Here is a 13,748-nt window from a genome sequence, read left to right on the forward strand (position 1 = left end):
AGAGAGAGAGAGAGAGAGAGAGAAAGAAACATCAATGATGAGAGAGAAGCATTGATTGGCTGCCTCCTGCACACCCCCTACTGGGGATTGAGCCCACAGCCTGGGCATGTGCCCTGACTGGGAATCGAACCACAGGTACATAGGCTGATGCTCAACACTGAGCCATGCAGCCCAGGCTGCACTTGATTTTTTACTTATATGTAAGCTTTCTCCAAGGCAAGGTTAACTAGGAAGAAAATTTAGGGAACATATTTGACATAACTCATGGTTCTCAAGGGAGCAAATATTCTTACAAAAGTTAGAATTATTCACAATTAGTCTTTATGAATAGGGCTCATTGTGCCCGCTCAAAATTCACCTTTTGCAAATCCCCTAACCTTGAAATGGATCATAATATTACCAGGTGACACAGAGAAACACTGAGAATTGGTAAATGAAGTGCGACAACATAGTGCTTTCATGTCCCCCAGACGTATTTATGGAGAGTAAGCACTCAAATCAATTTGACAAGTTGTTTTTAAGAGGCCACCTTGAGGCCAGCCTCATTGCCATTAGAGCTTGAATATGAAATAAGTTCTGTGGTGGTAGTTTTTAAAACACGGAAAAGTCTATGTGAACTCCTAATACTTCAAATAGGGCTTCCCAGAGTAGTGGGAGTCTTGAAGATCAATTGTTTAGAGCAGAAATAGTTGAAAGAAACACTTCTGTGCGTGCCTAATGGGGAAAGGAGAGTTTGAAGACTATTAACAAAGTTTAACGGCTACTTTTCTAAATTCATGATCAGATTAGTTCATTTGGACAGATAGATGGTAAATACCTACTGAGTGTCTACATTTGCACCCAAGTCTATTTGATCAAGTTCCTCTTTCTTTCAGGGCTTAAAATTTTCCTTTACTTTGTCTTGTGCCAAAACGTGGCACAGAGCCTGGTCCTTTCAGTAAATCCCCTTTTACTCCGATGGCTCTTCCCTGAGACTGAGTGTTACCCAGACCTAGTGGAAGCCCTTTTGTTTATTCTACACAAACGGCAGTAAATGAAAAAGTATGTGAAAGCACGTAGTAAAGCACTGACAATTTATCTTTACAACGTAATTTTTACATTAAAAATTTTGGTCCACTGGAATTTATCTTGGTATAAGAAGTGAGATATGGATCCAAGTTTATTTTTCCGACGGCTGCCCAGTTGTTCCAGTACCATTTATTAAACAATCCATCTTTCCCTACTGATTTGTCACCTTGGCCATACGCTACATTTTCATATACATATGGGTCTATTTCTGAACTTCCAGTTCTGTTCCACGGATCTAATCTGTCTGTCATGCATGAGCCAGTTCCATACTGTATTGATTATTGAGACTTTGTAGTACGTTTTTAAAAAAATCTGATACTATAGGCATAGTACCTGCTCATTAGTATCTTTTCCAGATTTTCCCTGAGGACAGATTTCTTCTCATATGGACTTAGAACTAGTTTACCTAGTTTAAAAACAATTCTTTTGGAGTTCTGTTGGGAATCTATGAAACTTGTGGATTATCTTAGGTAAAACAGACATTTTTACATCACTGAGTCTAGTTATTCAAGGACATGGTATGCCTTATTCAAGGTCTTCTGCATCACTCCGAAAAATTTTCTTTATATGGGCTTTCACAAGTTTATTTCTTGGTGTTTCATCTTTTCTTCTAACTGGTTATTGCTATGGTCTCCCTGTTTTCAACCTTGCCCTCTACAACGTGTGTTCTCCACACAGCAGCCAAAGGGATCCTTCAGGATGATTATCCAGATCATTCTGACTGTCCCCCTGCCTGGCAGGCTCTTAGCCATCTGCTTGGCTTTCTCCTTCACTGTGGTCAAGTCTTGGCTCACATGCCATCTCCTTAGAGAAGCTTTCTGGGACCACCTTTTAAAAGAAGCCCCATCCCCTTCTATACTGTATTTTTTCTTATATAACTTATCACTAGCTGACATTATAATGTATATTTGTTTATTGTCGGTGTCCCTCCCTGGAAAGTAAGTCCTATGAGAGAGCGGACTCTGTTTCGCTCATTGCAACATTTTCTGCATACAGAACATATCAATATGGCACACATCAGCTATTCAGGAAACATTAACAAAATAATAGGTGAAGCATCCAACCTAATGAGCTCCAGGGCTCGGATGGCAGAGCTGCAGATGATCAGCATTAGGACTGACTTCTTCTCTGTATGGTTTTTCCGAAGTTTTACCCACTTAGGGCAGACTGGAAAAAAAATACCATGAGAGAAAACATTATTCTAAATTAGTGTTTAAGTAAAATAGGATATAATGAGCACTGTTTAGATTCTATTCTCTGGATATTGTAGGTATTGGATTAAAATGAAATATCATTAACTTACAACACAAAACATATATTATGCCAAAGTGACTAGTTTTAGGACTAAGTAAAAAAAGTTCAAAAGAATGCATTTGCGATACTTTTAATTTGTTTGATGCTTGAAGGCAATGTTGAGTAGGAAAAGGATTCTGATTCAATGATGTTAAATTTTAAAGGGACACTGAGCATAAAATGTAAAAGAGAAATGACATTAAAATAATAGCAAACGTCTGGTGAGCAGTGACACTGTGCTAGGCACTTTACATATGTTCTCTTGTTTAGCTCTCACAGCCCAGTGAGCTTGATTACATTTACATTTGCTGAATTTGAGGGGGAGAAAGGTTTATGAACTCAAGCTGAGTGTCCTCAGAACTGAATAGAGTTTGAAAGAAGAATGATAAATTTTCTACATCTAAATATTTCACTGTTGGCTACAGATAAATGACTAGCTCGTGTGAATAATCTAGTTATTACCGACTACACGCAATACATGTTGAAAAGATCAAATTAGATGGACTATGCAATACTCAGGGTTGGAGTTCTGAAGATGTGGACAGAGCCTCAGAATCTCAGAGCTGGAACAGGGGTCACACAGTCCTCATCTTTCAGATAACAAAGTCAAGTCTCAGAGAGTGCTCAGTGACTTTCCTCAGGTCAAAGAGCAAATTAGTGAGGGATCTGAACTAGAATGCTAACTATTCTCTAGGTTCCTACACCAATACTTCTCATGTGTTATAAAACAAAAATCAGACCAAATCCCAAATTCCCAAAGCCAGAGCAAAACAAGAATAAACTTAAATAAAAAAAAGTTAATATGAAGAGGGACCTCAAACACCCTCCATTTAAAATCCATTTGAGGTGGAAACTTTGCATTTTAAATGTAGTTTTGAAATTTTTTATTTTGAAGAGACTGAACTTATGTTTTAATGTAATAACAATTTGGTGAATAATTTTTTTAAAAATGAGAGTTTACTTACTTTCTTTTAGGTATGATGAAAGACTATGAGTCAAATCGTTGGCCTTGAGGAAACAGGAGTCTAGGATTATGAGAAACATGCTTTGTAGAGAATTCTGCAACTATTTCATAGTTGATTTCACATAATAAAAACAGATTAAACCAGGTTGTAGATCATTAGCGAATTGGGGGCTCATCACATATTTCAAGTGTTGTCTAGGATATAAAACACTAGCAGCAGCAATAACAAGTAAAAATTAACTGTTTATAGTTTCTTAGGGTAGGGAAGTACAAGCTTATTGTATTAGTCAGTGGATTAACGAAACATCATTTTCAAATAACAGGCAATATACAAAGGCAAAGCTGAAACAAATCTATGTCGAGATGTTCCCAATATAACATTAAAACATAGGGAATTGCTCAACCAATGACAATCGTGGTCTAGCAATCATGTAGTATTGTTAACTCTGTAACTGAGATGAATAAAAAAGCAGGAGGTTTATTGTCCTAGTTATTATTATTATTATTTTTAATCCTCACCCAAGGAGATTTTTTTCCATTGATTTTTACAGAGAGAGTAGAAAAGATGGGGAGAGACATGGAGAGAGAGACATCGATGTGAGAGAGATACACACCGATTGGTTGCCTCCACTGCCTCCTGCACACACCCCAAAGCAAGTGCCCTTGACCGGAATTGAAACAGGGACCCATCACTCTATCCACTGAGCCAAACTGACTAGGGCTGTCCCACTTCTTTCTACAAGGAAAAGTCTGTCTATAAACACAGCAGAGTGCTAGGGAGCAAACTATTACTAAATTAAATGACATTTATATTGAGACCCGGAATTTGTAACACATTATGTGAATAATGAACTTCAAAGATGTTGCTTCCTCTGCTGTTGTAGAACCTTCGATGGTCTTTCAAACTAATTTCCGAAGCCTGGATATGATCAGGCTCACCTGGAGAGCTTTGCAGAAGATACAGATTCCTGGGATGGGCTCACTTTCTCATAGTGAGTCAGAATTCCCTGGGGGTGAGCCTGGGAATTTGCTTTTTAAGTTGCAGCTAGCCTTCAGGCTTTTAGCGCTGATCTAAACCACACTGCAGCTCTCAGGAGGACAGCAGGGTTAGCTCCAAGGGACTCCTGCCTCGAAACTAATTAAGTGCCCATGTGTCTGACATTAACAATGTACAGCACACCATGTTAATTGAAAAGACATGTTCCTGCCCTACAGACACAAACAACCTCAAATCAAAACCAAGTTACACACTTGGCAAACTAAATAGGAAAATATTTGATTATTTACAGCCACTTTATGTTTACACCCCTTCCTGAGCCTGCACCAAACAACCCATGGCATGTCCCTCCTCTCACCTAGCACACACTTCCTCTCTGTCCTTGGTCTCACCAGTGTAGTGACGGGCCTTTTCCCTAAACCCTTCCTATGATGTCTTCAATCACTGGGAATCAGAATGGCCTAATTTCTTAACTGAAAATGAAAACCTGCTCTTTTAGCCCATAATAGTATTTTTAATGTATTTACGATTTTTTTCTTCCTCCCTAAACCAACACATGCCCACATATTCTTGCTTACCTATATTACTGAACTCTAATACAACAGTAATACAATGTAAACTCACTATGGAACTCAAATGAGTCCTTAAAGGCTTCTTCTGACCTTTGACTCTCTACTGTTCTAGCCAATTAAGGTTTTTGAGGTTCTGTGAGGTTACAGGGTAGCAGTGGTCCCATTATCTCACTAGTCCTTCCAAAGTTGAAGGTTACTCTAACAAAAAACGAGAAAGGAAAAATGACCACTGAGCCACAGTAAAACCACACTTCCAGTTAGACCTTGAAAAGAGGCTTTGTTATAACACTTGCTTCCTGAGAAAGGGCAGCCAGGACCCAGCTCTCCTCCAGAGCAACTGCCGTGCTGAGAAGAGTGCTGCTAACTGCTGTTGGAGCCTGGGGGCCCAGTAAGTCAGAACTGCAGGTCTCGCTATGTGGAAACGCACTCCTTCCATTCCCTAAAGGACACCCCTTTTGGAAAAGAAACGCACAGGGCACTCAGGTCTCCAACATTTTATAAAAAAAGCTTATCACAGAGGAATTATAAAAATTCAGGGAACAGTCTGTTTTTCAGCTTCTCAAGCCTCTAGAAAGCATGCAGTTGTAATGGAAAAAGGAAGTCAAACAACTCTTGACTTTTTCCAAAAGCAGCATTAGATAGCCCTTGTGGTCTATAAATAGCTCACCTCAGGCATGGCACCCAAACTGTTTGCGTTTTGAGTTTATGACAACATCTCTTTTCTTCAATCTCTGCCCAGGAGTTATAGGATGTATCATAAATTTAAAATTAATGAAAATAGGTTGTTTTAAAAAATTTGCAATATATTTTAATTTAATTATAAATTCTCTAAGAGTAGATTTCAAACAATAGTAGGGTGAAGAGTCACCTGGGTGATGATGTGTCAGCCTTGCTAACAATGTACAATTTTGTCCCTATCTTTAGGTAGTTGGCTTGATAAAGTTTGGGCCAGGACCCAACAACTATCCTAAAAACTAAACCATAATTAGAAATCCATGATAAGAGCAACAATAAAACGAAGCTGCTTATTAAAGCTAACATTTTGTCTATAAAGGATGAATAAATTAGTGTTTCATGTCTATACTTTTAATTGTGTGGTTTATCTTTATTTAACTTCTATCTTCTTAGGGATTGTTGCTCTCTGAAGAATCTGGTCAGAAAAAAATTTAAAAAAGCACCCAACTGGTATGGCTCAGTGCTTGAGCCATCGACCTATGAACAGGAGGTCACGGTTTGATTCCCAGTCAGGGCACATGCCCAGGTTGTGGGCTCAATAGCCAGTAGGGGGCATGCAGGAGACAGTCATTCAATGATTGTCTCTCATTTATATTTTTATCTCTCTCTCTCCCTTTCCTTTCCTCTCTGAAATCAATAAAAAATTTTTTTAAAAAAGCATACTCAACAACCAGCCTTTTGAAAAAAAAATACAATTAAAATCTTACTATTAGATTACCATGTAGTATCTTAATAAAGAAATCATCCACAAATTAAAATTACGAGGTTGAGGAAAGGAGCATTAGTGTGAGGAAAATATATTAATGTCTGGCTGAGATACCTTGCCATAATATAAAGATGAATCTGTTTTGCTCCTCCTCATCAGGAAAATTGCTAGCAATTAACAATGGATCCTTCTGAATGACTAACCTTAGAATAGTAAGAAATTGAAAAAGAAAAAAAAAAAAGGAAAAACCCAAAGAAGCCTGGCTGTACCTGGTAGCTTCAGTTCTTCTAATTCAATCACTGAGCGACTGCTGCTGTAATAGTCCTTCATCAGTTTCTGCAGGTCTTCAGGTGTCCCAGGTTTTGGCTCTGATTTTGCAAGAATGTCAGTAATTTTCTTCTAAGACGAGAAGAAAGAAAAATAAAAAAAAGGAGGAAAGACTTTAGAATGGCATTTGGCTTATGATGGGTTGATTCCTCTGGCATTTAAACTGTACATAGGCTCTGATGGTAGCCAAGTATGAATGTGAGTTCTAATAAACATACTTGAGAAAACATAATAGAATTTCTTGGGCACTGCTGCTTTGAAAAACGAATGGAGGATTTAAAACAGCAGTTCTCAACCTGTGGGTCACGACCCCTTTGGTGGTCAAACAACCCTTTCACAGGGGTCGCCTAAGACCATCCTGCATATCAGATGTTTACATTACGATTCATAACAGTAGCAACATTACAGTTATGAAGTAGCAATGAAAATAATTTTATGGTTGGGTCACAACATAAGGAACTGTATTTAAAGGGCCAGAAGGTTGAGAACCACTGATAAAAAATTCCTTGTAACTCCTAGTTGCAAAGACATCTAGGAGAACTGACATGTTTACAGCAGTCTCTATAAGAGGATATAATTTTCTGTTAAAAGTCAAGAAATCTTGTTTCTGTGGAAGCTCTCCTTAAACATGGGAGGGCAGAATTTTGAGAATTTCTTGCCTAACCTGATTTTTCAGGCACTGACTCTCAGTTTGGATTTTGGGGATTAAGTAAAAGCTACAGGAGTAATCTGAGCATAGGACTCGCTGCAAAGGGGGACTTTTAGACCCTCAATTCTCAAGTCTTGAGAGATGCAGTCTTGAAGTGGTCCTATGGAAAGCCAAACAGGAAATACTGTACAACACCTGTTTTGATTTGGACCTATTTGTGTAGCATTTACCGAATGCCTGCAATGTACTAGGAACACACAATCGTTCCTTTAATTTTCATCATAAACTTCCCTTCTCATTTCCTTTTCATGTTTCACCAAAGATCTAGAAAGAGCTGTTCCTCACAACCTCCCAGCCTCCAGGTTTTTCCCCTCCTTCCACAATGTCCTTATTTCTATACCAGAGCTGAGAATGGTCAAAGTTCTGTCAAGTGAATTAACTTTTAAAATATGTCATCGGTGGGCACATTTTAGCATGACCTCAGCCAAGGCTAAACTACCTAGCCAGAGTTCTGACCTTGAGCCCTCAAGAACTTAACACTCCTGAAGGCCATTAGTACACAAACTATCAAAGAGAAGTTAACGATACTTCTTTAAGGACTTGCCAGACCTCAGCCAATTTGGCATCTCCTGTCTTCCTATTTGGCCATTTGCAAGCAAAGAAAACATATGCACACACATACTACAGTTTTCTAAAAGCTTGCTGTTAAGTAATTGGTTTGAGTCCATCTTCCCTCCTCTAATCCCAATCATATTTCCTCTGCTGACTTCAGCAAGACCCTTCTTGGCAGGGAGAGAATTACACTCCTGTTTTCACAACTGTGGTGGAAGGTCAAAGCTAACCACACTTTCTCCAAGTCTGAGCCATAAGAAAGTTTGTATAGGAGCAAGAGTCTTCCATATGCTCACAGGCAAGTATTAAAATGCAAGGGGTGCCTTTTGCATTAAATTATGGTTCCAAATGAGAGGCAGAAATGCCTTATACTGCTACCTTCATCTGTTTATTTTCTTTTCATTAATTCTCTAAGATAAAAGGTTTTAAAAATTGAGATGGGTAAGAAAAGAAGATTGGTAAACTTCTTTCATTGGACAGATCTGGAGGGGCCGTAGGGCAGGAGAGCTCTGGGCCCCTTCTAGAATTAGAAACCCATGTCTGACTTCTAACCACAGTGAAAACACAGGGTGGGTAAGAAAGATGTTTAGTGTTTCACAAAACTGAAATAGGAATCAGGAGGATTTATTTTTAGCTCCAACAGAAACACTTATTACAAGTGACCTAAGGAAGTCACCAAACCCCACTGAATCTTACAATTTCTGCATCTCTAAAGATGCGATGATAGTAATTGCCTCATCAAAGCACACTATACAGAAAGGTGATGTAACCCACGTAGGGCCACACCATTGTAAGGAATTAATATTACCTTTCTCCTCTTCCTGGTCTTGGTGGCATCTTCTTTTGTTTCCTTTGGTTGTACCAAGAAACACTCCGTAGGCTATAAAAAATACAAATGAGAAAACTTTCCTCTTAGCATGATGAAGCATCAACTAATGGTACCAATCCCAAAGAACCTACAGCCATAAATATATTCTTCAGAGCATCTTGGTAATATTCCACAGATAGACAGATGCAGGAAGACCCACTGTAGGCTATTAGGCAGACTGGGAAATCTTTGAGCAAAGGTCAGAATATGTGAGTGCACATGTGTGCTTGGGGAGGTGGTGCAGGATCTTAAAGATTAAAGACAGTAGCCAGGTTTGTAAAATACAGGCAGAAATAGATGTGATGAAAAGGAAGATGTAATGAGAATGTCTGACTGGTGAGACTTGTGTTTTCCATGAACTAGCAATGGGTGAACCTGTGTTTCCAAGTCACTAGTTTATTACTTTACTATTCTGTTACTTCCTTCTTTTCTCAATAAGCATAGAAAATCTGAAATAGGATATATTTACTTATATTTTTATAATACCTGGAACAAACATCTCACCTATCTATAGTGACTACAAAATGAATGTTTCTGTTGATGGACTGAGAAGTCTTGGCATCAGGCATCTTGAGTAACTGATTTTGCCTGTTGCCTTGACCCCTGAATACCCTATAGAGTTTAGTGCTATTTTTACCCCGCCTTTTTTCTTTTAATGTAGAAAAACAGGAAATTTGGACTATGTCCTTGATTTATAAAATAGAATGCCTCAGATTCCATATTTATTAATCATAAGCACAAATATAAAATGTTTCCTGTGCTGGGTCTTTTATGCAACATTTTCAAAAAAGTTACCAAGTAAGATATAAAATGTAAGTGAAAACTTACTCGGAGTTTTTCCTTGATTAAGTTTCCATTCCAACTAGAGCGTACTCAATTTAAACTAGTAAGCTACTAACTAAAGCAATCATGTCTCCACTGGCTCTGTTTAAAATGATTACAGATGAAGCTTTCTATTACAGTTTACAGACAGTCTGCAGATTAAGAATGCCTATGGCCTGAAGCCAGAGAGAGAGAGAGAGAAAGATATAATGCTACATAATTTCTTCAAGACACGGAGCCAGGACCAGCAGTTTCTAGACACTGTTTCAGTTAGTAGAGAAGTAGATGCAAAGGGCTCAAGATTAAAGTAACATGGAATCTTGAAATTTTAGCTTCTTCTCAGTTAAAACACAAAACCTACAAAGAACAATTGCATCATAGCTAAAGAATAAAAAAGATATTATGACCTCTCTTATTTAGAAAGTTAAGCTGTCTTGTGGGTGCAGATACATGCCAATTAGAAACTGGGCCAAGGCCACTAATGTGTCACAGAAGCTGCCAGATGGTCATAAGAGTCCAATTACACACCAGGCCAACATTCAGCTCAAGCTCCTAAGGCAAAGGCCCAGATATGATTAGCAGATCTCTTAAGGCATTCTGCAGTATCTTGTCACCAGTATCAAGGTTTTTGGGAAGCAGATGTAGAAACCTGTTCCATTTTCTTATTTAGCAAATGAGGGTGCTCTTTAAGAATATATTCAATGTGCTGGGTTGTATTTATGCTAGGTTTACAAAGCCAATCAGTTCAACATGACACAAATCTGGAAATGAGCTCAGTTATAAGCATATAGACTCTGGGGAAAAAATGTAAGTCTGAATCATGCATTGGATAAAAGAAACATGTTTTATGAATTGCTTTAGTCAAGATACAGAATCAGTTTTACAGGTTAGGTTCAAATTCTTAGATCATCCTAAAGAAGATGCAGTATATTTGTTTTCTGGGAGCAGTCACCTTAGCTGGTTGAGGTAGGGTACAAACAAAGAAGCCAAGTTTATTGGGTCAATTTCCAGAGTGGTGAGATGGCTTTATGAGGAAATACAAATCCCTAGTACTGAAAATTCCTAAACTTAGCTGTCTTATGAATGCTGATGCTTACCCTCAGAGACTAGGTAAGAAGATGTGGAAGACTTAGGCCAGGCTAAACTAACCATTTCTGGAAACCAATTCAAACAGTATATATGTCTTTGATAGTTGATAAGTAATGCCATTATATGACTTTATAAGAAATATAATGATTTTAAATATGTATTTAGAAGAATCACACTTCCCAAAAATATATGAAAGAGTTAAAGCTTTTAAGTGAAGTAATTGGGTGCATATAATCAATTCTTTGAAGTGCAAAACTTATATTCTTTAATAATAATTCTTTTGGTTAAACATAGCAAAACAATGGCAAAATGCCAATATACTGAAAATAAAGAAAAGTGAAAAGGTACAAACCTCTAAGAACCAAGAAACAAAGAGGGAGGTTAACAGTAGTGGAGAGATTTCAACAACTTTTTGGAAAATAGAAAGTGATTAAAACTGCATGGAAGTGACTTAGCAGAGAGAGAAAGCTAGCACCTGGGTTTCTGGAGAGGTGGAAGCTAATAATAAGTGAGTCTGTTGGACCTGTTGGCCTCTGAAAAGGTTTAGTAGGTGGAGGTAGAAGGTACTATAGAGAATGAAGGGTTTAAAAGAAAGAGATTGTTTGAAAGTTTATGTTTAGAAAGATTAGCCTCCCTCACACCCTCCATTGAGCTGTATCTCCTGCCCAGGCAGGCAAGCAACCCTCTTATTACTGCTTCCTCTCATCTGCTTTTCCTGGCAACAGACTGGAGGTTTATTGTCTGGAGATGACCAGAGGACCAAGAAGTCTGACACAGGGAAGGCAGGACAGAGGTGGAGGCTCACTTCCTTTTCCTGTCCCTCTTTCAGGATGTTCCAAGCCAGGCTTATATATTACCAGCAGGAAACCACTAAATTCTTCTCTGGAAAAATGAAATGGCCTAAGAGAAATGCCACAAAAAGTGACATTTGGGGGTACCATATTAAAAATCTAGCTTGTCATCCTACCCCTGCCATGAAGTCCACTAATCAACAAGCCTTACTATGTACAAAAATTTTCTAGCAACTGTTTAATGTATCTCTCTTTACTATGAATAGACAGCTAAAGTTCATCAGACAACTAAGTACAGTCTCCAACATAAGAGCAAATAACAACAAAAAAAGGATCCTGAGGAAAGAGGTATATTTCTTGAAAATAATTACAATTAATATTCTCAGACAGATAAGGGAAGAATTTGCATCCATGAAAAAAAGATGCCATAAAACGATAATCAGAAAACATTTGAACATTAAAACAAATTAAAGAGTTGAAATAAGAATGAAGGAGGAAGGCTTAAAGATAAATCTCCCAGAAAGAATTTAAAAGTGGTAAGAAAATTAGAGAATCAGGTCAAGAGATTCAACATTCCAGTAAAAGGAATTGCAGAAAAAGGGGTCATATAAAATGTGAAGATGGAGTGATGAAAAACTACCCAGAACTGAAGGAAGCTTTCTAGGACATGAAACTCAACACTGAAATCCCATTAAGTATAGAGTACAACAAATAAGGAAAATAGTCACCCCAAAGAGCATCACTGTGAAATTGGAGAACATTATGGACAAATAAAAGATTCTAAAAAATTTCAAAGTGAAAAACAATAACATTCAAAATAAAGGGCCAGAAAAAAGAATGGCTTCAAATCTTGAATAGCATTACTGGATGCTAGAACTCATTGGAACAGTGCCTTCATAATTATGAGAAAAACATATTTAAAAACTAGATTTTTATACCCATCCAAACTATCAATAAAGAGTAAACTAAGGTCTTAATAAATTTACTTTCTACCTACAGATACTGAAGGTGTACCCCAGCAAAATAAAGGTTTAATAAACCATGACCAAGGAAAATATGGAATTCAGCAAACAGGGAGACTAATCCAGAAAAGTGTTGAAGGGGTAGTAAAGAAAAGTCTCAATTGTTCAACAGGCCTAGAGAATAGCCAACTCAGAGTGGAATAGGAGCATGGAGGTCTGCAGAAAAGAACAATAACTGACCTCTTCGAGCATATGAAAAATATTATTCATGAGCATGTGGAAGAGATGTTGGAACGTATGGAAATAATTAAAAATACGAACACAGCAAGCTAGACAAAGGGAGAAGTGCAGTAATTTTATTGATGTCATGAAAATAAAGACTTGTATAAGAAAGGAGAAATGATTACAGCTCCTCTTTTTCTCAGGATTGAGCAGTATTTCCATGGTCATAATAATGAAAGAATGACACCCATTTTATCCACAATATGATATTGTGTTGGCAGGGGATGTGGCAATTGGAGGTGGATTAGAGGAAAAAAGGGAGAGTTATGTTCTCATATGCTACCTTGAGAAGTTAACATATCATGTCAGAAATGGATAAATCAAGAAACAGCAGTAAAAACTGTAAGATAGCAAATAAGAAAAACAACTAAAAGTTGAGGATGACTGCCTCTGAGGAAAAAGTTAGGGTAACAGTAGGAAAAGGGATTGCTGTTTTTTCATTCAAAATTTTAATAGCATTTGAATATTACTTTTTTTTTAAAAATTATATTTTATTGATTTTTACAGAGAGGAAGGGAGAGGGATAGAGAGTTAGAAACATCGATGAGAGAGAAACATCGATCAGCTGCCTCCTGCACACTCCCTACTGGGGATGTGCCTGCAACCAAGGTACATGCCCTTGACCGGAATCGAACCTGGGACCCTTGAGTCCGCAGGCCGACGCTCTATCCACTGAGCCAAACTGGTTTGGCAATGAATGTTACTTTGTTAAAAAATTTTAATTGCCATTTTATAACAAAAATGAGAATGTTCATTATAAAAAGAAAAACAATTTAGAAGTGGCTTTTAGTTTCTTTTGGGTTTAGTCAGAAGTTATTCAATACACACCATTAAAATGTATTAAAAATTAAAAGATTAATAAACCCAAATGCTGATATAAAGCAACTAAAAGTCTCATATATGGGATGGTGGGAATGCAAATATGTTACAATCATTTTGGGGAAAAGCAGTTTTTATAAACCTAAACATAACTCAGCAATTCCATTCCTGGTATTTACTCAAGAGAAATAA

General features: G+C 37.6%; 1 protein-coding gene across 5 annotated transcripts in view; it reads right to left on the reverse strand.

Moving 5' to 3' along the window:
• Positions 1-13,748, reverse strand: part of CMSS1 (cms1 ribosomal small subunit homolog) — a 393,986-nt gene that overhangs the window by 11,055 nt on the left and 369,183 nt on the right. For all 5 annotated transcript variants that reach the window (XM_070406094.1, XM_070406095.1, XM_070406096.1 and 2 more), the window contains exons 3-6: positions 8,732-8,803; positions 6,605-6,734; positions 3,327-3,386; positions 2,133-2,235 (exon numbers count right to left, since the gene is read on the reverse strand). In XM_070406094.1, coding sequence (XP_070262195.1) covers positions 2,133-2,235; positions 3,327-3,386; positions 6,605-6,734; positions 8,732-8,803 — 365 coding nt within the window. The remainder of the gene's footprint in view (positions 1-2,132; positions 2,236-3,326; positions 3,387-6,604; positions 6,735-8,731; positions 8,804-13,748) is intronic.

This window comes from Myotis yumanensis, unplaced genomic scaffold (assembly GCF_028538775.1).
Source record: "Myotis yumanensis isolate MYYU_CA2020_CCGP unplaced genomic scaffold, mMyoYum1.0.hap1 SCAF_2, whole genome shotgun sequence".
Lineage (NCBI taxonomy): Eukaryota > Metazoa > Chordata > Mammalia > Chiroptera > Vespertilionidae > Myotis > Myotis yumanensis.